The sequence below is a fragment of the Dermacentor andersoni genome, chromosome 1 (genome assembly GCF_023375885.2).
Source record: "Dermacentor andersoni chromosome 1, qqDerAnde1_hic_scaffold, whole genome shotgun sequence".
Lineage (NCBI taxonomy): Eukaryota > Metazoa > Arthropoda > Arachnida > Ixodida > Ixodidae > Dermacentor > Dermacentor andersoni.
This window is the reverse complement of record NC_092814.1, coordinates 228478574-228505046: the sequence shown is the minus strand read 5'-3', so window position 1 is coordinate 228505046 and position 26473 is coordinate 228478574. Positions and strand designations below refer to the sequence as shown.

At 44.2% G+C, this 26473-nt stretch overlaps 1 protein-coding gene across 2 annotated transcripts in view; it reads left to right on the top strand.

Annotated features, from left to right (window-relative positions):
- LOC126547967 (uncharacterized) overlaps window positions 1-26473 on the top strand; it is a 239429-nt gene that overhangs the window by 99474 nt on the left and 113482 nt on the right. For both annotated transcript variants that reach the window (XM_055063336.2, XM_055063337.2), the window contains exons 18-20: window positions 5139-5258; window positions 17454-17607; window positions 22514-22826. In XM_055063336.2, the coding sequence (XP_054919311.1) occupies window positions 5139-5258; window positions 17454-17607; window positions 22514-22826 (587 nt within the window). The remainder of the gene's footprint in view (window positions 1-5138; window positions 5259-17453; window positions 17608-22513; window positions 22827-26473) is intronic.

Here is a 26473-nt window from a genome sequence, read left to right as displayed (position 1 = left end):
GGAACAAACGCGAGTTAATGATATCTTAGTTGAAATCAAGAAAAAGAAATGGGCATGGGCAGGACACGTGATGAGGAGGGAAGATAACCGCTGGTCATTAAGAGTTACGGAATGGATTCCAAGGGAAGGAAAGCGTAGTAGAGGGCGGCAGAAAGTTAGGTGGGCGGATGAGATTAAGAAGTTTGCAGGGACAACATGGCCACAATTAGTACATGACCGGGGTAGTTGGAGAAGTATGGGAGAGGCCTTTGCCCTGCAGTGGGCATAACCAGGCTGATGATGATGATGAACAGAAAAGGACAAACTGCTGTCAGAACGGCACATAAGCGCATCGAGAAAGGGCATTTTCCCCATCATCTTCTAGTTTACTGGCAAACTGTAAGGGTTGTCACATGTACAAATGCAGTCTTGTGGTCAACTGGGACATGTCAAATATTGCAAAAGAAAAGAATGTGACAAGTGGCTTCTGCTCAGTTCACTACTAATGCAGGTGACACCTAAATTTATCAACTGGATGAATGGTACCATGCCACAGGTTTATCTTTGCTCACTATGTCATGTGCTATGCATATAAACTGACCACAACATTATGCCCACTGCATTGTGAACAAACCTGTATGAGTTCTGAAACATAGAATAGTAATGTTGATTTGGTCAGTGAACTTAATTTTTCCATTTTTTGTAACATGCTACCTGACCAGACCAGCTTTTGTCGAAGCCATGGAGTATGTCTACTACTAAAAGGCATCTCCTCGAGAATCTGTTTCAATGAAAAGCTTTTGCATGCATGTTGTGTGAATGAAGTTATTGGCAATGAGATTCTGCCAGTGCCTTCCCCTCCTTTTTATTATTCAAAAAAAAAGACACCCGTGTACTTAGATTTAAGTGCACGTTAAAGAACCCCAGGTGGTCAAAATTTCTAGAGTCCTCCACTACGGCGTGCCTCATAATCAGAAAGTGGTTTTGGCACGTAAAACCCTATATAATTAATTAATTAAACTGCACTTGAAGCTGGTCCAGCGTGCCCACGGGAAATGATGCCTGCCGTGCTATGCCAATCATGGCATGGCATTTTGTACCAGCTGTGGGGATTCAGGCTAATGTGTCCGGTACCGGTTAGTCAAGGTCTAAGGTGACATGTAGCTCATTCCCACTTTACAACAAATGCACAACTCCACGCAAATGGGCGATGACTGACCTTGTCATTGCCAGGCAGGAGCCACTAGTCTGCGAGTGCAAAAATAATTTTTTTAGCCTAACTGCATCACGATTTACAAAAAAAGGGGGGCAGAAAAAAGTAAAAAAGAAAAAAAGTGCACTTAGCTACCTTTACGGTTAAAGGTACTGTGAACAGTTAGGTCATACAACAGAACTAGAACTTCCACAAAAATGCAACAGAACACACTAAAGAAAAATGTGCAAATTAGCTTTCAGACATTATAAAAGGAAATGTTGAGTTATTACTGTCCTATAAAACAAAGCAAAAGTCTGAACATTTGGCCATCCCAACTGGGTGAAGTCGGGACACAGGATATTTAGTAAACAGTAAGGACTGTCCTGCTAAGTTTGGGACAGTTGCCAACTCTATCTTCAGGCAGTATTTGTACGTGCAGTGCACGGCATAATGGTAGCCACCCGCGCAAGCCGCAGGCTCCAAATGGCGCTGGCACCAGTGGCTCTGAGGAATGTAGCCTACTCAAAATAATTCTGGGATGGTGGGGCCCCTTCGATTGCATTGGCAAATGGCCCCAGTCGTACATGAACCGGTGTTGGAGGTCCAAGGGGGTCCTCACAAAGCATGACCATGAGATTGTGCTGTGAAACTCTGCATCACTCCACCTGATATGCTATAGTATCAGTACGGTGGGATCATTTTCCACTACCAGATTGTGCCATCGCATTGTCAGTCATAGGATTTTTCTGCGTTTGCTTTTGCTGGGGAGGCACTACTTAGTCATGGTTTCAAAAAAATTCCATCCATCAGTCTCTATGTTCTAAAGTGTGGAAGTGCACTCACACAATAATAACTTAAGGATATCCAGGAGCTGAAAGAAATAACAGGCAGCATTTTGTACAAAACTGAGACTTCCTGCTGTAAGTACAGGAGTAACACTAGGCTCAGATATTCATGGTATTATTGTCTGGTGACAAAAGCATGTTTATTTTATATGTTCGGCAAGCTCAACAGAATGGTAGGGCTCCTTCAGTTTGCTTCAAGAAATTATGGCTGGAGCTTATATGTTTTTATGCCTTTATCAGGGAATTCTAAGAGTGCATTTGGTAATTGTTTTTGTGCCAACCTCGCATGCCGACCTCGCATGTTGGCATGAGCCTCAACAAAGGTAGCTTTTGAGCCCTTAAACATGCTTCTATTTGCCTAATGGAGTCTGCTACTAGGAAGAGGTGCCTTAGAAACCCAGTTTCTTTACTAAAGCTAGGATTATGCACAGTTTGGATCACAAAGTTTGAAATGCAGTGGAGACCATTCTTGACAATGCCTCCAGCATAAGTGCGAACTTCTACAGACTCTCACAAGTACCAGAAAACAAAAATGAGTTCGAAATTGAAGGAGTAGCTTTTAAACTAAACACTGGATGGTGTCACTTGTTGAAAGGCTGCCAAGTCAATATTTGGCAAGGCTTAGAACCATTAACCACATTGATATACAAAGTAATGGACATTGGCTCACAGAGATCACACGGATGTGGTACTTTTGGGCAGCATGTACTTATTCTTCTGTAGGAATCGAACTCACAGCAAAAACAGCATTGTTTTCTCCTGCACAGCACTCTGGTGCATTTTGTTTACACTATCAATACACAGGATGGCTTTCTATACAAATTTTTTATAAGAAAGCAATGAGCGTAGTGAACGTGGCGTTTTTTTTTTTTTTTTCTTGCAGAACAGTTTCTAGGCAAGGTGGACATACTTTTCTGCTAATAATGTGAGTTTCAGAAGACTAATTAACAAACTGGTAACAATATTTTTTATTAGAGCTTTGGGGGCAGTTGTTTATATTGCAAATTTGGGGGCAATGAGCGAAGCGAGAACAAGGTGAAAGCAGGAGCCAACGTTTCGACAAGTGGACTTGTCTTCTTCAAGGCAACATATCCTTTCCTCGCCACAGTATGGCAAGGAAAGCATATGTCGCCATGAAGGAGACAAGTCCACTTGTCAAAACGTTGGCTCCTGCTTTCACCTTGTTCTCGTTTTGCTTATCGTCTTGAATTTCCATCTCCCGCCTTCCCCATGTTTTCCCCTAAATTTGGGGGCAGTCATATTTCAATACACCTGCATCTTTTTTTTAATCTTGAAAATTGAACCTAATTAAAGATAATCACCGTAAGATTTCAACGCTCATTCCAGGAAAAATTGAAAGCGAGCACACCCCTCTGCTATGGTAGATGGAAACACCTTATGACGAAGTGTGTGAGTGATGGAATGCTCCAGCAAATACTGGCATGGCACGTCGCAGCAGATGCTTGCTGGGCAAAATGTGCCTTGTCAGTAATTGTTGTGACTGGTTACGACATTTAGTTTCAAACTGTCGCACATTTCATCACAAGGCGTTTCCGTCTGATATGATGGCAGAACAGCTTTTTCTGCGCTCCCAGCACACTTAGTTTTGGTATTGCCTAGAATTGGTGTTGTAATTCATTGAATATCTCCAATTAGGTAAGATTTTCAAGATATAAAAAAAACACCTGCCATGGTGGTTTAGCGGCTACAGTGTTTCACTTCTATGCATCAGGTTGCGGGATCAAATCCTGGCCTTGACGGCTGCATTTCAGAGGGGGTGAAATGCAAAAACACCCGTGCCCCATGCATTGAGGGCAGACTAAACATCGTCTGGTGGTCAAAATTAAGCCGGAGTCCCTTACTACGGCGTGCCTGATAATCGAATCATGGTTTTGGCACAGAAAACCCCAGAATTCAATTCGAGATCTAAAAAAAATATAAGGATGCATTAAAATGAAACTGCCATCAAATCTGCCATATGAACGACTGCCCTAAACAGACAGACAGACAGACAAAGAACGACTGCCCCAAGGTTCTGATAAAAAGTTAATCAACATATTTCCATTAGCTTTCTGAAACTCTCCCCATTGGTGGCAGAGTATGTCCACCTTGCCTAGGAACTCTGCAAGAATGCCACTTGGCTACGCTCGTAGCATTTTTATAAAAAATGTGCATGGTTTTGAAAAGCACTGGGGTACTGGATTGCCAGGAGCTAAGTGTAAATGAACATGACTTGTCTTGTAGCGCGAAGTGAACACGGACACAGAAAGGAGCAGACAGGCGTCCAACAGGCGTCCGTGTTCACTTCGCGCTACAAGACAAGATCATGTTACCGTACCAACTCGCCCAACTGTCTATCCTTTTGTAAATGAACACATTTTATACCCCTGTCACACGAGCATACTTAAGTGCACTTTGAGTGAGTGCACTTCACCGCTAATGTCATTTGCAGGCTGGCATACGGGAACGTTTAGTGACACTTACTACAGAGCACACTTGTCGGTGAGTGTGTTCGACAAACACACTTCACTTTGGTGAAGTGTGTAACCTCATTAGCAGTGAGTAAAATATAAGTAATATTGAAAGCAGAGTCAGGAGTAATTTTTAATAACATTTTTTAAATATTGCTGACATTACAAGATAACAAATTGTGCCACAGCAAAAAAAAAAAAAAAAAAAAAAAAACCACACACACAACTGCAATAAACTACTCTCGCTCTCGGGCTGTTCACAAATACATGCTTTGCCTTCTGACTCCTGATCGCCATCGCAACCAATTTGAAAGAACACTTTTCTTTCTCGTGTAGCAGCACGCTGAAGTACACTTGCTCAAAGTGCACTTCAGTTTGCCCGTGTGACAGGGGTATTAAGATGGGATGTGAGCTTGAATTGAGATTAGGTCATACTAAGCATGTTGCTGCTGTTACTACTTCAGCAGTTATGATTGCCACAACTGTTACTTTTATAATACACCTATCTTTGAGCTTTAGTTTTTGTCAATAAGAGCTGAAAATTGGAGTTGATGTTGGAGTGATGATGATGAGTTTAAATTGGAGAAAAAGGATGTTGAAACTCGCATCACATGTATTTGTTTCCTTTCAACATGTGTGGTGGTGCAGCATTTCTTACCAGCACACGACTAGGAGACGAGCTTTCCCTGCCAAGCATCAACCTAAGTACAGTGGCCACTTCAGGTGCTCTCACTCCAGGAAAAGTTTTGGCTCACCAGACTCAGTCAGGTAAATTATGATTCCTGTTAAATAATCATGAATGAGTGCAAGAATGAAAGAATAGGCTGTGAAAAATGAATTCTTGAAGGAAAGCTTTACAGTTTCCTTTAAAATAGCCTGTATATGTATATATATATATATATATATATATATATATATATATATATATATATATATATATATATATATATGAAGTGGATGCAGCTTGCTTGTTACAGTCTGTTTCACTTTGCACTGCTTTTGCTGGGCTCATTCAGCATTATTGTACTTGCATCACTCTATGATCCATTGTTCCACATCTATTTAAATGGCTCACAGGCAACTGCTCCTAAACTAATGTCTTCTCCTATTGAGTAATGCTTACCGTATTTACACATATATAACCTGCATCTTTAAAAAAAAAAAATGGGCCCAAAAATTGGTTGCAAGTTACAATTGTACACAAAACTTACACCGCATCCACGCCGTTGGCAACAGCCTATCGTCAGCTGTCAGACGCAGCGTCATTGCAATCATGAGAAGGCGGTAGAACACGTTTTCTTGTGGGTTCATTTTGTAATCGATTACGATCACTTTCGGAGATACTACTATCACATACGTGAGATTTCGCGTGACTCGGCACCGGATGCGCCGGTATATATGGCAACCAGCGTTTCTGGTGCTGTGCAAAGCTGGCTATCTGCACAGAGAGCGAGCAACACTCTTGGCTGCATATTTTGACAAGTGCGATGCAGAGTCACGTAAAAATTTGTGAAAGTAGTATAGTATCTCTAAAAGGGATTGCTCGAAAATACCGTTAGTCAATTCCCTGAGAGATCAAAACGAGGGGTATTTGACATTTTTCATTTTTCTGATAATTATGTCATTATGCACACGTGACTGAATAGTGCTGAACTGCTACTTGTTTTTGAAGAAAGCTATTAGCAAATGGGCAAGAAATCATCAAAGGTCATGGGACGACGACAATATTGCGAAATGTGCTTTTTCCTAAATTCGCGACAATGCTTAAGGCCACGCAAGTATAGTATAGCAAATATCTTTACTGCCAGTGCAAATAGAAGTAAAGGGCAAGTAGCCTTTCTGGATTCAGGCATTTTCTGGATTTGAGAACAATAACTTCTTTTTTAATTCTCAAAAATGCTACATTGTTCAAACATGATCATTGGGACTCTGTTCCTGCTTCTCTGTACATCCCAGCTTGTTGCGATTTACAGCAGAGATAGGCCTTTAGGTGGATGCCGAACCTATGCATTCTTATTCTGCTAATTATTAAAGTAATTTTTTAACTCAAACGTAAAAAATTTTTTTTTTAAATGTCATAATGTTGAAAAATGTCTATAATGCTTCCCCCCCTCTAAATTTTATTCAAAGTCACCCAAATTGTTCTCTGAGGACTGCAAAATATTATGAAGAAACATGTTGCATCATTTTTATCGAAACAAAGTTACAAATGTTCGAATGCGGTAGAAGCTTGTTAATTCGAATTCTGCGGGGATGCTACAAAAACCTGAATTATATAAAATTCGAAATAATGAAAGTTAGAAGAAAAAAATCGCTCGGTTAGAGTGCGTATAAAGTCCGACGCAGTGCTCGCGCGCACACGCGTGCTACGTCATGTTGGTGAGAACAACATCTATATTTAGAAGCACTGGTGCAGCCAACGTAACCGGACGCGGTCAATGCGATTCGACGTGCCCGACATCAAGATGGCTCTTGCTCCATCTGTGTGTTCGTTGCACCGACCCACTATGCATGGCGCGGAGAAAAAAAGGTGTCCACGCTGCTTCGTCGACGGTCGCAGACAGCCGTTCAAAGCGGCGTGCGGGTTGAAGATCGTTCTGCACATGCTTCAAAGAGAGCAGCGCTCCTAGGTATGGCATGCGCGTCTAGAGAAGACGGCATTTCAGCTGGAGCAGCTCAAGCGGTGTAGCTTGACTGGCCGCAAGTGATCCGCGCTGAAAATGTAGACGCGCCTTTACGCCACCGACGCTCGCCGCAGAAACAAGAACTGTGCTCTAAAATACACTCATGAAACGACTCAACCTGCAACAACGTTGGTCTCTGTTGTACTTTCGTAGCTGTGCCGGCTGCACACTGCCATAGGTGGCGTCCAAACATGTATTGAATAATAGCCATGGATCTTTCCTTTGAATAATAGCCATGAATCTCAAAGGCCGTGCTTTTTTGGTACTTCGAGCACTGGTAAACGTCACGGCCGCCATTTTGTAGAGATTACCTGTTGCCGCTTCTCGGCAGAACACCTCATAGAGAAAGAGCATAGCCTCCAAGATGTAAAATGAAAATGAAAGAAAAAGGAAAAAACCCGCAGTGCCACATCCGCATTTTTATCTTGAAGGTCTTGAGAGAGGGAGCGAACTGACGTGCAACAAAGGAGTTGGCCGTGCTATGCCATGCCTGGCCTGGTGCAAACGCATCTCTCTCCAGTCGGGCCTAAACAAAGGGCGGCAGATGGAAAGAGCAAAGCTGCATGGCCTGCGCGTTGACACCAGCGTCACCAACGTGCTCCTGCGCCTAGCACAATTATGCAGAGTTTGAATTATCGGTGGCGGTGCGGATTTCAGTGTGAATTAGCAGGATGCGTTACATATTACTTTCAATACATTGCGGGATGGACGGACCGTGGCAGCTACTTCGAATTATCCAAAAGTTCAAATTAATGAGCTGTGAATGAACAAACTTTTACTGTAGTGTGTTTCGAGAAAGTGGTCCATAATGCAGAAATGAGCATCTCTTGCAATAAGATAATACTGGGACACACGTCCTTCTCTTCTGAGCCTTGCTCAGTGGCAGGAATGTGGTATTTGCGGTTGGTGGAAAATATTTTCGGAAACAAGATGAACTGTTTGAACAAAATGCACTCGCATAGTTCGTGACCAGTACAGCAGCCGATATTCCTCGTCAACAGGCAGCACCCCCAACGGCGGCTTTCCTTTCCTTCATCTGATTGCATGGAAAGAAATTAGTGTCTTGAATGCTAACGAATGCTTTCACTCAATGCATGTGTTTTGTTCTCACCCTCTTCCAAAATTAAAAAGTCGTTATGAATGGCAAGAATAATTTGTGTTCCCGGATAAGTCTGCGAGAGCGTGGGTTTAGTTCAAACAAAAGTTTTCACTTTGCACCAGATGCGTTTAACCAGAGTTTAAAAAAATTAGATTATGTGAAGTTAGGTGGCAGCAGTTTTGGCCACAGATAAAACACATTTAGAACAAGTTGCGTCTGATCTGCTTAGCCAAATATGCCGTGAATGGATGCCTTGCACATGGGTCATGAGTTCCCACTCCTTCCTTTTTTCAATACGGAAGCACTCAATCTCGCTTGCAAGTGCATGAATCAGCTGGGTGTTCTTGTGCTTGCCTTGCAGTTATTGAAAATAACTGAAACTGTGTGTAGTTGTTCGGGTGGTTACAACACAGGTGAAAAGTGAATTTTTTTTTTGTGCCAGTGATAAGATTAAATCTCATTTGAAACAGTGGCAGTTCAGTTTTCTGCAAAGTCGAAGATGAAGAGCAAGGGATGCTTGCCGCTGGCATTCTTTTACATCACGAATGGCCGCAGCTTGTGTCCGCCGTACATACTACTAGTCGTGTGGAACCCACTTGGAGATCCACTTAGCTATTTCTTTCACAAATGAAGTCGACTGCGATGTTTTCTTTACAGTGTCTCCATATTCCCACACTGCAATGTGACGTCAGCCCCGTGTGGGGCCCCCAATGTTTTTGTTGTTATTCTATCGCTCATACAACACAGTTGAGTCACCTAGATAGCATTTCACTGTTGTTGAGGTGTAGACATGCAGTTCTTTCATGTCCTCGATGGTATAGGCATCACCCATCAAACTTTAGTGCAGATACAGAGCTCCGTGTTGGCACAATACACACAAAGGCACACTTCTTGTTGGGGAACAAGTGGGACTCACTTCGGACGAAGCAAATAAAAATTCACCACCATTAAAATGTCCGGATTAGCCACCTTGAACACACAGTATGCCTCTCGTATTGAGCGAGCCATAAATATTCTGGACACGTGCTGCTTTTCACTTCAACAACAACACACATAATGTCTTTCTTGTTTGGGCTCTGTTCGTGAGCACCTGTACTCATCTTACTCATCTTTTGTGTAGTAGTCCATAGTAGTCTGCAGATCTTAAGGGCTTAAACGAGATCGCTGTAGTGGAGCTAGGGCTGTCTACATGCTGTTCTTCTCACGCCAGCTTCATGTCTGTACTTTGATAAACTTGGCATGACAGTGACAGTGACAAGAACTTTATTAGAGTGCCCTGAGGAACTTGATTGGGGGGAACCGAAGGCTCTGCAGTCAAGTTGGTGGCTCATGACGAACTGGATTTTTCGTGGACCAAGATCGCTGGCAACAGCGTCAACAATTGTAGGCACTCTTGATAAGACGTAGACACTCCGTAGGCTTTCCTCAAGTTTCCTAACCATTCAGGGCAGTCATCACAGTTGTTCCTTGAGGGTTCCTTTGCTTTCGGTTCTCCCAAAAAGAGTGCTAACCCCTAATTGAATGTTGACTGCAACAGCGTTTTCGATTTCGCTCTGCTTTCTTTTTGCATAAGCTTTTCCTTGTCTTTGAGGAGCACAATTGGGTGACCTCACGGGTGAAATGTCAATGAACTTCATGTACCTGTTCAGTTCACTGACTGTCTCTTCCTCAGGGATAAAAGCTTTGCCGGTATCGCCAGATTTCATGAAGGCTAAGACCAAATCCTTGTGCTGCTTGAAACAGTGTTGACAGACCTGATCTCCATCTCTGAGTGGATGTGCACCTTGATGCAATTCCTTCCGCAACATAGAGGCACCATTACCTTCAACACTTTGGAAATTTCACTGGAACGGAATTTTCTTGTGCACCATAAGGTAGTTTGCACAAAAAACTTGGTCATGGTTGTAAGGCCTAGTCATAGCTGCCTTCCAAGTGCAGGACGGTCACAGAACCAAAATCAAGGGTGCTTTTGAAGCCTAACTGCTCTGTCCTGTCCTGGCAACATCATCGGTTTGTTTATACAGTCAGCTCTCATTACAATGGACCCTGATAATCTGACAAAAAATGCCCGTTTTATTCGAAGTCCGTTTTACGCCTCCCTTCCGAAACTTTCGTCACGATGTCTAACAACTTTATTGCAAAGAGTGTGTGACAAATGTCAAAAGTAAAAGAATCAAGCAGTCACAGTTTCGCTCGAAAGGTGAAGCATCGATCGCAACAGCAAATTAAGCAAGATAAGCATGGCAGCAGCACCGAGCGAATTGACCTTCGTGCTGTCTCTCACAACGCGAACTAAACGTTGGAAGCACAGCGCATACGAAGCTACCAGCACTGGCCGCACTTTGTCCACATCACAGATTGCTTTGAAGATGAGGCCCGTGTGGGCGTGCACTGTGTCCACATCGCAGATCGCTTTCAAGATACAGTGGCTGCGCCGTATGCAGCAGCCGTTGGAGTATCGCTCCCCCCTCCCTCCTTCGCCTCTGCCCCATGCCTCGGGCGCGCAAGAAGATGGCACACTTCCACCCCGCCTTCCTGCCTCGCGCACGCGGTATTGAGCCGGGATAGTCGGCTGACCATCGCAGTTCAGTTTGCAGCCCCTGTCTACATGGCAAAAGCCCATTTTATATGCCGATTTTAACAAAAGTTGCCGCTAATTTCGTTCGCTGTAGTCGATAGTCTGTTGTAGTGCGGTCCATTAAAAGTGAACTTCGTTGCATTAATAAAATAGGTAGAGCAAACTAAGGTTGAAATATAGTCCATTATATCCGAAACATAGTCCATTATATCTGTTGTATGCAGGTCCGTTGTAACGAGCGTAGACTGTGTACAATAGCTGAGGCACTGCGCTCCACTCTCGCTCACTCCTTGTCACTGTAACTGAAGCGGCTGTAACCGGTAACCTGAACTGTGGTGGCTAAAAGGGGGCAGTGTGATGGGCGGGAGCTGGCGGGTGTGCAGAGGAGCGATGAAAGTTGTATATAGCGCTACTTGCAGCTGGTGTGCAGATTTCGTGGCTTTTGAAAGGGGCGGCACACGGCAGCTAGCACGTGCGTGGCATTTACATTGCGTTGCTTTTCAATCTTTAATATAATATGCAGTGCAAGCATCATGAAGTGTTTGCAACTCAGAGATGAATTATTAAGAACGGTGGCACTTCTTTGGAGAGCAGAGAATGGAAAGATGCATTATTTGCAACACCGGAACGCGCAGCAGATGTTCAGCCATGCAATTTAAAAAAGGAGGAAGATAACATTAGAAGGCCACTCTGGACGAGTTGGTTTTTACTAAATGGCTTGATGTTAGTGCAAGCGAACATGAACCATGAACACAAACAACCTGAAATGCTGCCTTTCATATTTTTTTCATTTGCTCGTCTGCCGCAAATATAGTCATTGGTCACAAAGAAAATTGTACATGCAAACAGACAAGAACAACGCTGGGGCTGCGCGCAATGAACCGAGGGATAACATTACCACGTCATTCAGTTCATTCTCCATGTCCGCATGCGCCAGCAACATGCACTTTAAGATGCTTTAGCTTTGTAAAAAAAAAAAAAAAGTTACGTACATATGTGGGTACTTTGGTGAACCTCAACATGCGCTAAATATTTTCCATCACTGCTTTTCTTGTACAGCTAGGTCCACAAGACGAGAAGAAACACTTTATTACATAGTACAGTAATCCACATGCGCACATCAGACTGAGCTTAGCAGTTGGCTCCACTTCGCTCTTCTTGACGTCAAATGTTTCTGGTGCTCCCGTTGAAGAGCCTTGTCCTTGTTCAAAGATTTTGGGAAAAAGTGCAGCCTAGTTAACACCACAAACTAGATAATTTTTGCAGTGAACACTTTGCCATGGAGCTCGCACCCGACTTGGCGGAGTTTAATGTTAAACTGCTCAAGAACTATAAAATCATGCACACTGAAAGCATAAAGCTTCTCTGTTGAAAAAAAAAAAAGTGAATGCATTCTCTAGCACTTCAATGAGCTCCAGGGTACAGCAGCCTCCCCTGTTAAATTTTTGAGTGAACACGCTGTCTGCATTGCAATCAGCTACTTCTCTGGTGACTGCAAGGTCACAAGCACAACGTTGGCAAGAAATTTTGCCACCAAACTAGACTATACAAAACATGTTCCCGCTTTCGACGCAATGAGTGCACGCCGTATTATGTAATACATAACACAGGAACAGCACAATATCACGCACTGCGCATCTCAAAATATTTACAGTGGCACATGTGCGACGCTTCCCAGCTTCCAAGTGATTGCGATTGACGTGCAAAGAAGCGCGGTCTCCACGCGTACGCTTGCCCGGCAGACCTCGCTGGCACTACACTGGCAAGGGCCACAGGGCGGCTTGTCCTTGCACACCAGTGCGCTTCAGCGCTTCTAGCAGCACCGGGAAATTTCAACACTAATCACGCCTCTCCCTCGCACGGCGCAGATGCACCGCCCGTCACACTGCCCCCTTCTAGCCACCATACCTGAACCATGCCTGAAACCAAGCAGAGTGCAGGCATCCGAGCTGGCGCTATGACACGGCTAAATGCCTCGCCTTCAGCGTGTCTGACGCCATGTCGCATGCCGAATTGTACCTGTGCTTTCTACTTTTGTTGCGCCCGAGGCGTCCAGTCCGCCACTACAGCACGGCAAAACTCCTCGAATCCGGCTGCCTTTCCGTCGCGTCGGACACTGTATTGGACGTCAAATTATACCATGTATCTCCTAGTTTTGTCGCACGTCGAGCATCTCATTCGGTGCTACAGCACACCAAAATATCCAGGATCCAGGTACCATTCTGGCACGTTGAACACCATGCCAAACACCGAATCATATATGTGTTGAGCACTCCAATGGACTCACCACTGGTAGCGGCTTTGCTAAGGAAGTGTACTCGGAAATGAGGCAGCCGTCCCCTATAGATGTCTGCCTCGCTACTCGTGCATCTGTTTGATTCACGTTTTGTGGAGTGAAATAAGCAATATCTGTTACGTGTATGGTGGCTGAAGCTTCAAGGCATGTCGAAAAACGATTATTGTGTGATAGGGTGCTCAAATATCTACAAAAACTCACCGGCGACATGGTTCTACTCATGCCTCGCAAGGTTTCATGTGCAGTAGCGACAGCAGCAATGGATCACCGCTGTTCGGGGATAAACTTCTTGTTCCAATGCTTTCTTTCTGTCATCTCGGTGTTTGTTGCGCTTGATGATGTTTACACAGGTAAGCGACAGTTAATCATGACATACCCATGTTCTAGTTCGGTTTGTCCGCCGTACAGCATGTGGGTTATAGGCATTTGGCTTATGTTCGGAATGCTGCCTGCCACTTCTACCATTTGATGCTTCTTTGCAATTACTGGGGGCATGACTGTACGAGCATGTCGCGGTGTGTGTGCTAAAGCAGCTGCTGCATGTAAGCACTGATTTTGGTGGTTTTATGAGGGCCATTAAATCATCGCTCCTCCTGTCTCGCAGTTCATGTTTTGGGATCTATTTTCCACGCAGCTTCGCAAATGTTGAATTGTTGTTGATTTTTTAAGTCTGAGGTTTTCTCCTTGCATTGCTTGTATCGCGCTGTGTTTTATTGGAATGATTACTGGCAAGTGCTTTTTTAACAGCATGATTCTTATCACCTGAGGACATCTTCAATATTGTGGTTACTTGGAGAATGATTTAGTAAAGAGCTAGTTCAGGGGAAGGATTGCTGTCAGCTGCTGCATATCATATAATATTTCTGTTCGATTTTCGCTGAAGAAATTGCATCATGTTTATGAAGTCATTAAAGCTTGCTGCTGTCCAAGCAGACTTCCCACGCAGAGTGCTTTGCTTGTTTCACAGCTGAGTGCCTGTTTCGTGTGCATCTTGTAGTCATTTTAATTTTTTGTTAATACCTTCTTAAGCGTATGCGTGCAATGTTTGTGCCGCAAAAGATTAAACCCGCCCTTGCTGCCAGTGCTGCTTGTCCGTTAAATATATTGTGTGGCTTCTCTCTTCAGTAACATTCGTAAAAAACAATACTCAAAAGCTGGTAAGACGTTTAGCTTTGTACGTTTCCAAGCAGGTCACCAAGAGGATTTTAAATTGAGAAAATGTAGTGGGAAGGGCATTTCATTAACATCCGCGCTTGTGTTCACCTGTGCTTTTCGTTACTTTATTGACGATGATATGCATTTTCATTACCAATTTCATAATTGCTCTTCATTAGGTGATTTTCACAGCTGCTATTCGGTGATGTTACGAGTATTCAGCAGTAGAAAGATCACTCCTATGTGTGCCAGCATCACGCTGTGCAGAGTCGTTTAACATATAAGTGTGTACCAACGATGTGGGCTTATTATTGGGGTACAGAAACAGTAATGCGGCAAGGGTAGAATAAAAAAAAAAAAGTTGGTTTCGCCCAAAAAGCAAAGCATCTATTGTGATAGCAAATTAGTAGACAGCTATACGAAGGAAGGATAGTAGTTTTAGCGGCCGTATGAACTTGGAAACATTCGCTTGTTAACTGAATTAACAAGGATGGTGTCAGCACGCACAAGCAAACATGAAGACATCACACTCGATGAGCCAGACACTCACAGCAGCAGTGTGCAAAGTGATCTTCGTGCAGTCTATTGCTTCAACACAAGAGTGACGAGAAAACAGTGCACACAAAGGTATGAGCAGTCTGCAGATTCCTTTCAAGATATGGCGCGTGCTACCGTGCCAAGTACGCACTTGTCGGCAGAGTCAAGCTGCCCCCCCCCCCCCCTCCACACACACTGCCTCCCCGCTTTCCTCCATATATAGCGCATGAAATTGAGCCACAATCATCGGTTCCCTTTGCGCCCGGTCGCGAAATGCGCATTTGCTGCCGGAGCACAATGCCGCCTCCCCCTTCAATCCCTCCACAGCCTTTTGCGCTACGGAAGATGGGGCGTTTGCTCTCCGCTTTCTTCTTTCACATGCACCAGATTGAGCCGCGATCACCGGCTCACACGCACGTTTTCACTCACACATACAGCATACGGCGTGCGACAACAATTTTATCGCCCTTGGACTTTATACAGAACCTCACGGCGACGGCGACGCCTACGGCAGAAATCTACCTGGAGTGTCCACATAATTGCTATTGCAATAAAAGAAATTATAGATTGCATTAGTCAACAAGGCAAAACTGCTACTTAACGCGAGCTCCACTTTGTATCTGGGCTTTGTTACGCTTGTCTGCGGGACACACCTGGCATGTATGCGGACTGGGTTGTCCCAAAGCTCGGTAACATTGCGTACAGGTCCGCTCTCATAGAGGCCTGCGCCTTTCCTGCAGCTGTCGCCGCAGAACTAGCAGTTTGGCACCTGGACAATGGAGAAATCACAGCTACAAACTTCAGCCATCCTTGCTGCAAATGGTTGTCGTCTGCTACTGCTCCCGAGTGTGCTTTCGAAAGCACCCGCTTGGTGGCCATCAGTGTCGCCTCTGTAGGTTGCGCACCACGTATACTGTATGTCCTACTTTTGTTGCACGTTGTGAGGATGCATGACTCTCACGCGTCCCCTGATATCTTGTTTTCCCGCATAGCTCCCGTCTCCTGCAGTGCGGCTTCGCCGCGTGGCCTGGCGTCCGCGGCGGTCGGAGTGGTTGAAGCGCAGTGCGAGAGATGGCGCGAGTGTTGCGCTTCTAGTGCCGCCTCATGGCGGGGTTACTTGGGTGCGGAAAAGACAAAACGCTTGCGCTTTGGGTCGGGAATGGCAAGCAGCGCGGACTTGCCGCGCATGCGCCAATCCTTGCTTCTGCGAGACCGTCTCGCGGGGCCTCCTTCGAACGCGCCACCGTTTGCGTGACCGTACGCGCGAACGACCAGGCATTGGGATCCAGCATGAGGCGAACATATTCGCTTGTTATCCGGTCGCGGTGAGTCGGACTTCTAGATTTGTTGCGCGCCCATCGGCATGTTTTGTGGATAGCAACTCGGCTGGCAGGCATTGATCTATGAAAGGTGCAATAAATGCCCTTGTGATTGTTTTCACTACTGTGTTGTCGTTCCTTTGTCCCAAGAGCGCGGGAGGAGAACCCCCACAACGTTAGGCGTCCAATCTACTGCTATAGCGTGGTAAAAACTTCTTGGATTTGGCTGCCCTTCTGGTGCTTCAGATGCTGTATCAGAGGCTGAATTGTACTGTGTGTCTCCTACTTTTGTCGCATGCCAGGCATCCAATCTGCTGCTACAGTATGACAAAACCCCGCCGATCCAGATGCTGTTCTGGGGCATCAGACGCCGTAACGGACACCGAATTGTACCGCATGCCACCTACTTCTGTTGCACTCCTAGCGTCTGATCCAGCGCTACAGCATGGCAGAATGCCTCAGAACCAGCTGCCGTTTCGGCGCGTTGTATGCCTTATCAGATGCCAAATCATAGCATGTGTCTCTTACTTCATGGTAGCACCTTCGGGGTGCAATCATTGTGCGAGGAAAAAAAAATTTTTTAGCTTTTTTATTGGAAATGTTCCCCACATTTGTGCTCATTATGAAAGGGCATTCGTTGCATAGCAGTGTAACTTCTGTTGCATTTTCAATAATATGATTGACTCCTGGCTTTTGAAAAGCAACTTGTAAAAATATCTGGTGTCATGAAATTACCTGAATTTCACTAAGCCAAGGATAACTATGAGGGCTGGCGAAAGCAATTATAGATATATAAATGTACTCTGCTGTTTGGTACGTGACTTTATCTATTTAAAAAAATATTATCATGCATCCTGCGACTTAGCAAAATATTTAAAGAAATAATAAAAATCCACCGTCTGCAGAAGAAAGACTGTATATCAGGCCTTTAACACAACCAGTAAATTTTGACATATCATTTCATTTTGCTGTTGCTCAAGTGAAAAATCATTTTTCATGGCGTGGGTAATTACTGTGTTGTGGCTTGTTCAAGGCTTGAGTGTAGGTTTGCACACATAGTTTGACAGCACATTTATTTTGTCCCACTTCACCAAGATCGCTGAGGATGTCGTGCCATTTGCGCATGTGTATGGAATATTTGTTGGGCAGAACTTTGGAGGTTTGTGCTGATATATAATGATACCTGGTTATTATAACTGTTGTGCTTTTTGTTTTGTGAATATTCATTTATGCTGTGATTACAATGTAAGAAAAGCTAGTGTAATTAACATGAAGTTGTCTGCCTTTTTATGCAGAGAGCTTACAAGAAAGGGTGCAAACATCTGGAGGCACATCAGCCGAGGACCTGACGTCTTTACTTGAGAAGGGCACTGCTCAACACAGCAGCATTTCCGCAAGCTACACATGTGGTACAAAGTTGCTTTCGAAATCTGAAGCTGCCACTGAAAAGTAAGAATGTGATGAAACATTTTTTTCATGCAATAGAAGCTCATTGTTGCCGTCGCCATAGTCCAAATTTTGTCCAAAAGATGTTTCCTGTGCTTATTTATCATGTTGATCCAGAGGTGCAGGTTATACCGATTGTATCAATACAAATGTGGCACCTGTTGTCAACAATTAAAACTGCCATTCAGTTTATTTTAACACCCCACGAGATGGTGTTAATCGGTCCATTATCTATGATGGAATAGGAATACTTCTGGGGGTGGTAGGGATTGTATACATAGTAAGAAACCAGGTAGTTTATCTTTTACGAGGGGCACTGCTTGGGGAGGCTTGACTGAGATATTTTGGGCATGATTCAGATTAAAGAAAACATCAAGGTGTCTAAAGTCACTACAAAGTCCCCCTGGTATTCAATATGTCATAACCCACATATAGCTTTAGGACACAGCACTTGAAACCCTTGAGTAACTATTTTACCACTGTGGCCATATTTCCAATTGGCAGCTAGTACAAAGATGACTCTCTGCTAAACTAAAATCTCGGAGGTCCAGGCCCACTGAGATTGTGTGATCAGAATGAATTGATACCTTTGTAGGTGCGATGCTATTTACTGCCCAGGTGCAGCTTTTGTGCTGTTGTGACATGGCAGTTCAAACATGATTGTGATCTTTTAGAATGATACTAAAGCAATGCACTGACAGGAGCAGCCCTTTACCTTGTTTGCTCAGTGGCCAGTTCTAAAGGACGTAGCAGGAGTGTGCTCGTTCATGTTGTGCAAGAAAAGTGTTGTCACTATTATGTCTGGTGTTAAGAGTGCATGCACACTCACTGCCCCTCTCCAAGGTTTGGTAGTTTGTACACGAACCCATGGCGACCTGCCAATCGAGGTAGGGAGTTAGAGCATGGCAGGTAGTGAGTAGAGCATGATTAGGTACTAATAGTAACCCCCCTTCTCCTCTTCCTCTCCATGTGCATCCACTGTCTGCGCAGATGTCTGCAGCTGGGCAGTCAACACACTATTCGCATGACACTTTCGTTCCCACTGTGTAAATCTACAGCTAGTTATGTGAGAGTTTGCTTGAAGACATTGGCTCAAACCTAAAATAAAAAAGACCGATGTGCATTTACTAACGGCATTGGGAATGGGAGGCCGCCATACGGGGTGTTGCAAAGATGGCGGCCGTGAACAATGTTGGTACCGTCCCATACACTCACATTCGTTGGCGAGGCAGTTTGACGGATTTGAGTATTGTGCGGCTGCTGAAAAAATATCTGACTTGATTCGGCAACAAATGGTAACTTTAGTTGCTGATGCCTGATGAAACTGCCAATTAGGCCTAATAGCCTGTGTGATGGCTGTTCAAGCAGCGTTCAGATAGGGTAGCAAGAGTTTGGGTCCGCGGGCGTATGTACAAAGTTCATCAGTGCACATTAACTTGCATGTGAACAGAAAGCTTAGAACTTCATGAATATGTGTGTGAACAAGTGCATTTGATACGATCTGCATGCCCACAAGTTTCTTATTGACCCGATCTTGGCACATGATTTCACGCTTTCCGAAATACAGGCTGCTTTTGTCACCGTTCCTGCTGTCTCTGCTGCATTACTGTATCGATTGGTCTTGCCAACTGATGAACCTTGTACCAGCTGTGGATAAAAAGACTGCATGTGTTAAGGTGCTGACCACTCCAGGTGTTTCACCAAATATACCAAACATTAAAAAAATCAAAGAAATAAAACCTCAATAATTCAGATTTCACGAGACCGAAAAAGATGTCTATATTAACCGAATGTTGAATTATTGAGTGTGTCAAAAAAAAAAAAAAAAAATGCTTACTGTGTCAACATGCTTTTTAGGAAATGAATCAGGAAATCCCGTTTGTTTTGCTTAAAAGCAGTGCGAAAGCTGCAATTCTCATCTTGTGACTGATTAGCAGTCTCAGTGGCAAAGGCCTCACGACTTCCTTCGCAGCGTGGCCGCGGCGTGCATTTTCATCCAAGACATGCATTTCAATACCGTGCGCACATCTCGATTATTTTTTTGCCAGCGCGCTGATCACCAACAGATCGTCCACCTATCACGATGTAGCTGGCACTCTGTTTTCAAAATATAGATTTTTTTTTTGTAATTTTTTGTTCTCTAAAACTCGTGTCCCCCCTTAAGACCTTGTTCCGTTTTTTTCAACATAATCTGGGTAACAGAAACGGGAAAATTGCCGAATGAGTGGGAAAAAGCCATTATAATCCTTCTCTTGAAAGCTGGAAAGCATCCTACAACAGCAACCAGCTACCGACCTATAGCACTCGCAAGCTGTTTTGCCAAGTCTTATGAAGCCATTATAAACATCAGATTGACATACGTCCTTGAAACCGAGAACCTGCTCGATAATCATCAGTGTGGGTACAAGAAAGGTTGCTCTACAACTGATCATCTAGTCCGGCTAGAACACGAGATATGGGGCGGCCTTTCTACACAAGCAATACTGTCTCACGGTTTTCTTTGATCTAGAAAAGGCATACGGCACAACGGAGGGATATAGCGAATTTAGGGATTCATGGTAGTATGCTCAAATGTCTAGCCCATTTCATGTCTGACCGAACATTCCAAGTGTGTTTAGGAACGGTGCTGTCATGCGTATTCATTCAGGAACATGGTGTGCCACAGGAATGTGTATTAAGTACAACATTGTGTGTGGTGATTATGAACTCAGTCAATAATGTAATTCCAACCTCTGTGATGCACTCATTATATGTGGATGATCTACAAATTTAATTTCGTGCATTGAACTTGGCAACCTAAGAACGGCAAATCCAAATTGCGCCAAACAAACTCATGCAGTGGGCATCTGAAAACGGTTCTCACTTCTCAAGTGAAAAAACTATTAGTGTTGTCTTTTCACAAAAAAGAGGCCTACAACCAGATCCCATTCTTAAGCTACAGGAAGCCACTCTACCAGTAAAACAAGAACACAAGTTTCTGGGTGTTCTGTTTGATAAAAAATTGAACTTTCTCGTGCACATAAATAGTCTTAAAATTAAAGCGAACAATGCACTTAACATCCTCAAAGTCCTCTCCCGGAAGCACTGGGGCTCTGACTGTAAATGCCTGCTACACATCTACTGCACTTTTGTACGTAGCATATTAGACTATGGTAGCATCATATATGGTTTAGTCAGTCTTACATCAGATGGCTTGACTCAGTTCATAACCTCGGCCTACGACTGGCAAGTGGCGCTTATAGAATGCCACCTGTCCATAGTTTATATGTTGACTGTAATGAGCCTCCTTTACAGCAGCGCAGAGTGCTACTAACTTTTTCCTACATACTCGGAATCCAGTCCACACCACAACACATATGCTACAACATCGTCACACAGTGCAGCTCACGCTTACACTACACAAATTAACCAGACATGATTAGGCCACTTATGCTGCAATACAAGGAATATTGTCGGGATTGTGACATCCCTCGCGAAGTCCTCCAGGTGGCCAGAAAGCCAGAATGTTTGCCCCCGTGGTGCGATTGCACACTATTATGCGACTGGACACTAACACATTTAACGAAAAGAGACACCCCACACGAACACACCAGCAATGGTTCTATGAGGGGATGTTGTGTCGACTTCGAATTGGACACACACATCTGATGCACAATTTCCTCCTTCGAAAAGAAAACCCGCCAACTTGCAAAAAATTTTATGAACCTCTTACAGTCATACACATCCTAATAACATGTCCAAACATCGACACACAGAGACGGAGGTTTTTACGCAACCTGTATAATTTGCATATACCATTACACCCTGCCCTATTGGCAGATGAACCCCCAGTGCCATTCACTAACTTGTTCGACTTTTTAGGGAAAACTGGTTATTTACACCAACTACAATGTAATGCTAGTTTACCTGCTCTAACATTGCGTTTCCTTTTGTCTTGTGACTGGCACAGCATGGCCTTAGTTGCCTTTGTGCCATTGAACCCAAGGTAACCAACCAACCATCAGTAGTTTGCCAAGGCGTCTAACCAGGAGTGGCCAGGAGTGAGCATGCGCTGGCAAGCGTACGTGCGGTCTGACCATATGTTTTGCGTGGTTTGAGGCTAGTTGAGCATTCAAAACTAATGAAAATTAGCGAGACCCGACAGCTACGTCACCGATAAGCAGGGTGGCCAAAGTTTAATTCCTACGCGGGCAGCCGCAGCAGAGTTTGAGCAGACGATAGTCGGCTGCTTCTGGAAGTATGTAATAGTCATCGAAATTCGAAAGCAGATTTTTGCTTACTTCAGCCTGTTCATTAAACTTCGTCAATAAATGCACACAGTAGCAGTAGGGAGAAGTGCATTGATCCAAACATCCTTCTCGATTGATGTCAGCTATTGGCAAATAGCATCCGTAAATCAGAATCTGCTATATAACAAAATAAAGCATCCAGAAAAGAGTGAGGAGCAGGCTTCTGTTGAAAAGAGCACTTTTTAAAGAAAGGTGACTTCACGCTCCACTTGTTAGCTCCACACGTTGCCCACGACTGCAAGACTTGACTGATATGTTGACAGCAGTGTATGCTATCTGTGGTCTATGTTTTTTCACCAAGCCTGAGGGGTGGCTCAGAACCCCTTTAAAGAGTATCTGGTGAAATCTTAAACCCTGTAAATAACAAAGTTGCAGTGAACATTGGTAGGGTGGACAAATGCTATAGAAACACTGAGAAGACCCTGCCAGCTGCTAACTGTTTTCATGTAAACTTCTGCAAACTTGAGCAATCTCTATGAAGACTTCAGCATCAGCTTAAGATTGCATTTGGAAACCCATGTGGACCTTCAAGGGTTTGCCTTAAGCATTCTCTTAGTTTGATGTATGCCTGCTGAGAGCTTCTTTAAACCTGCTAACATTGTTTCTCTCTTAAATTTCAGGATGGGGGTGCTGCCTGTTAAACCAGCAAGCACAGAAACAGACTCCCGGCCTTTTACGAAGTCACTCTTGAACCCCAAGAAAGCTTTTAAAAAGTCTTCTAGGCAAAATCTTCAGCAACAGCAGCCTAGTGAAAATACAGAGACTTCACTGGTGCCTGTGACTGACTCTAACATAGCCAGCAGGCATCTGAGTGGTTTTGAGAGGCCTGAACCAAAGCAAGCAAGTTTGAACAACGACAAAGCCTGGGTCTTACTTGAAGCTCAAGCAAAGGCCCTTCAAGCATCAGCAGAAACAGCACGGCACTTGGCACAAGTATGTAGCGCTCATACTTTATGTGCTCAGAGCTTATTTGGACTCTTGCAGAAAGTCAAGGTGTCTTGCACATTGGAGGCTTTGACTGTTGTATTGGGAAGTTTAGGATGCTGTAGTCATGCACGCTGTATTGTGTAACAATTCATTTGTTCCTTTAGAATTGTGAAGGTGCCAGTAAAATGTCAGTGTATGGGAGTTATCACGCATGCATGATAATTAAAGCTTATGAAGACTAATTTTGCTTTGGTTTAGGCTAATGTTTTTGTTAATGGCTGTCTAAGGTCTAAAAGTGAGATACGTAGCTCATCCCTCCTCTTTGACTCATGCAAATCGGTGTCACAGCAGGTTTGTTTGTTCACTGGCAAGGTGTAGAGACAACTCCAGATGTCGTATCAATAAAGGGGTTTGTTCCCTGATATGTACAAGAGGCAGGTATACAGTAACCAAGGGTTATGACACTGGGGTGGCAGTCGTAGTCTATGGGTGAAAGCTCCTGGAACGTTCGCTCGGCCACTGCACCTATTTGCCAGAAGATCGAGCTGCAGGTTGCAGCACCATCGCCACATTAGTGTGGATGGGCGGTCAGCGATAGGCATTGAATCATACAAAGTGCTGCTTCGCTGCGAGTGATTTTGGCTAATTGTGTTGTGAAAAGGTTTATTGGTGGCGCCTAATGCGAAGGCACAGCGACCGGGAACGGCGAGGCAGCCCGAAGTACTGTCCAAACGGACGCCAGCAATCAACAGCGCGAGCGGAGACGAGCCGCGTCTTGGCGATGCGGCTGTGCCGCGAGGCGCGTCTTCTTCTTCACAATCTCCCCCCGCATCGACAACATCGACAAGAAAACCGCATCGACACGCGTCCAAACACCACCTATGCTCCAGGCGTTCTTGTGTGGTTGTCGGTCCCTTTCCAAACGCCGGGGATTTCCTCGAAACTCGTCCCAAAATTCGAAGGGCCTTACCGAGTCTTGGAACAAACGTCCCCGGTGAATTTTCTCATTGAGCCCCTGTCACCACCTGAAGACTTGCGCCGGCGTGGACGTGACATTGTCCACGTCTCGCGTCTCAAGCCCTACCACGACCCTCTACCTCCCGATTCTTAAGGCGCCAGGATGGCTCTTTTTGTCCGGGGGGAGGTTGTGAAGAAGAAGACGCGCCTCGCGGCACAGCCGCATTGCCAAGACGCGGCTCGTCTCTGCTCGCGCTGTTGATTGCTGGCGTGTGTTTGGACAGTACTTCGGGCTGCCTCGCCGTTCCCGGTCGCTGTGCCTTCGCATTAGGCGCCACCAATAAACCTTTTCACAGTGTGGTAATGAAATGCACTGACTGCAACGTACATATTTATTTTTGCCCTGTAATAGCACGTTCTTGCACAAAACGTTCTATTATATGTGAATGAAATGCAGGCTCATTTAAAGAGGTACTAGCACTCAACCACAGCCTCGTGTGACACACTCCCTTGGTGCATTTTGTGTGTGTTCAGCTTGCATTCTGCCTACTCCGTTGGCATTGCTGGTGTAAAACTCAATGCAACATTTTCTGCGAATCTTGCACTGGCAGTACAAGAGCCTTTGTTCCTGTACAATTAAATTGGCAAGTTAATGTGCACTCAGCTTCACCACTTGTATGCATGCACATCCCCCCCCCCTCTTTTTTTCCGATTTCTGTAATGAAAACCAGTCTTTAGGTTCAGTTGAACAAGCTATGCTGCTCTGAGTGATATTGCATAAACAGGATCACTATGTTGCTCCACATGCGGTTATTTTCAAAGAAGATTTCTTTGCCTCTTCCGTCGACGTTTCCCCTACCATCTTGCCTACCACGTTAGAGGGTAGAATGTACATAGGAGTATCGAGGGAGAGGGAAAATGTGACATCAGAAAGCATGCCTCATTTGGGGTCTTTTCAATGAAAGAAAAAGAAGTATCTCCGGTGGCAAGATTCAAACCAGCTTTCTCCAGCACATTAACCAGATGCTCTACCCATCAGGCCACTGATGTAGTCACGAAACAAGTGAAGAACAACCTTGCCACATTTCACTTGTGGTAGCTTCCAGGGCAACATTCACAAACACCCAAACGTGTTGAAGCAAGATGGTGTGTCGCATAGCAAAATCTCTTGTAAGCTGTGTTTACACAAATGCAACACAAGTGTATTGTATAAACTTTGGCCATGTGCTGTACATGGAAACAGTTGTGGACAAATTGGGAAAGTGTAAATTCAAGATCAGTACATTTGATATTTCTGAAAAATAAAAAGCAGGCAAGTTTTTCCATGTGGACCACATACACAGGACATGGAGGTACAGTGCTCACGGAATGAAATAGGACACGGAACATTTAGTAGAACCCTACATATGTGCAAAGTACGCGAGAGCACCATGTCATGTCGCTAGGAATTTGGTCACCAAGGGTGAAGAGGACTCCGATGTAAGTGTACGCGCCACAATTACGTCGATGTGACACAACCTGCGGCCGGTTGAAACGAAAGTATGCGCATTACTTAGCCCTAAATTGACGCGTTTCATTCCGTGAGCACTGTACAAAGGTACATTTGCTCCCTCAAAAGGTCATTAACGCATTGCCCAGCCTGGCCGAAGTAACATTTGCCACAGGAGGAGGGAGCATTGAGCAATAGGCAGGCTTTCATTATGGGGGGTCACTTGGCTGACCATTGCAAAAGGTGCCTGTGTGTTCCAGTGTACAGAGACACTTGTATACTTGGAAGTTTTAAGGCTCAGAAAGAGAGAGAATTGTTTGAGGCGTTTTTTATAGAAAGGAAAGAGAAGGTTGCATTAGCACTGCACCACTCAATTTGTCAAGAAAATAAGAGATATATTTGCACAATAAATTTCGAAGTCCACGGGCATGAAGAGCATTGAATGGTATTAAGCATGGTTCAGAAACGCCTTTAATCTTGCGTAGATTAGGACATTCAGTAGTGGTGAGAGGAATGATGATCTTCTGGTGTGATTGCACTGACAATGTGTGTTGTGGCAATGTTGTTTCCAATGTTTCTGCACAGCAACTACTGCTCATGTAATTTTTTTTCTATAGTAGAGCTCAGTTGAAGTTCGGCAATTGTGCTCTGTGCATTCTTTCTGCGTTCCGTCCTCAAAACGCACTGTTATAACTATGTTCTATCAAGCCAGCAACCAACTAGCTCATCTAAGTCTCTTAATCTTTAAAGTCATATCCACTTGGAATGAATTATGAGAATGACACCAGTTTCGAGAACTGCATTCTGTAATTTTGCAATGAAATGCGTTAGTGTTCCAGTAATTTTTTAGCTTCATAGCATAAAAAGGTGGTGATTTGTTAAAAAAGTAAGTGGAACAACACTGCATTTTTATCGCAAGTTTGACTACGCTTATCTCAAGAGTCGCTAGTTGCAAAATTTGTTTCAAGGGTATGTGCCTTGTGAAATCACTGGCTTCAATTCGTGTATTGCAATATGTGCACTAAAGTGATTAGTTGAAAAGTGAATTGTTCAATATTTCCTAATTAGCCAATTATGTGTATTGATTTTTGTTGTAAGTAATGTAGAGTAAAACCTCGGTGATAAGTTCCCATTACATACGTTTTCTCGGTGCCAATGTTCGCAATCAAGAACACAAAAATATGACCCAGTAGAGCTACGTTCATTT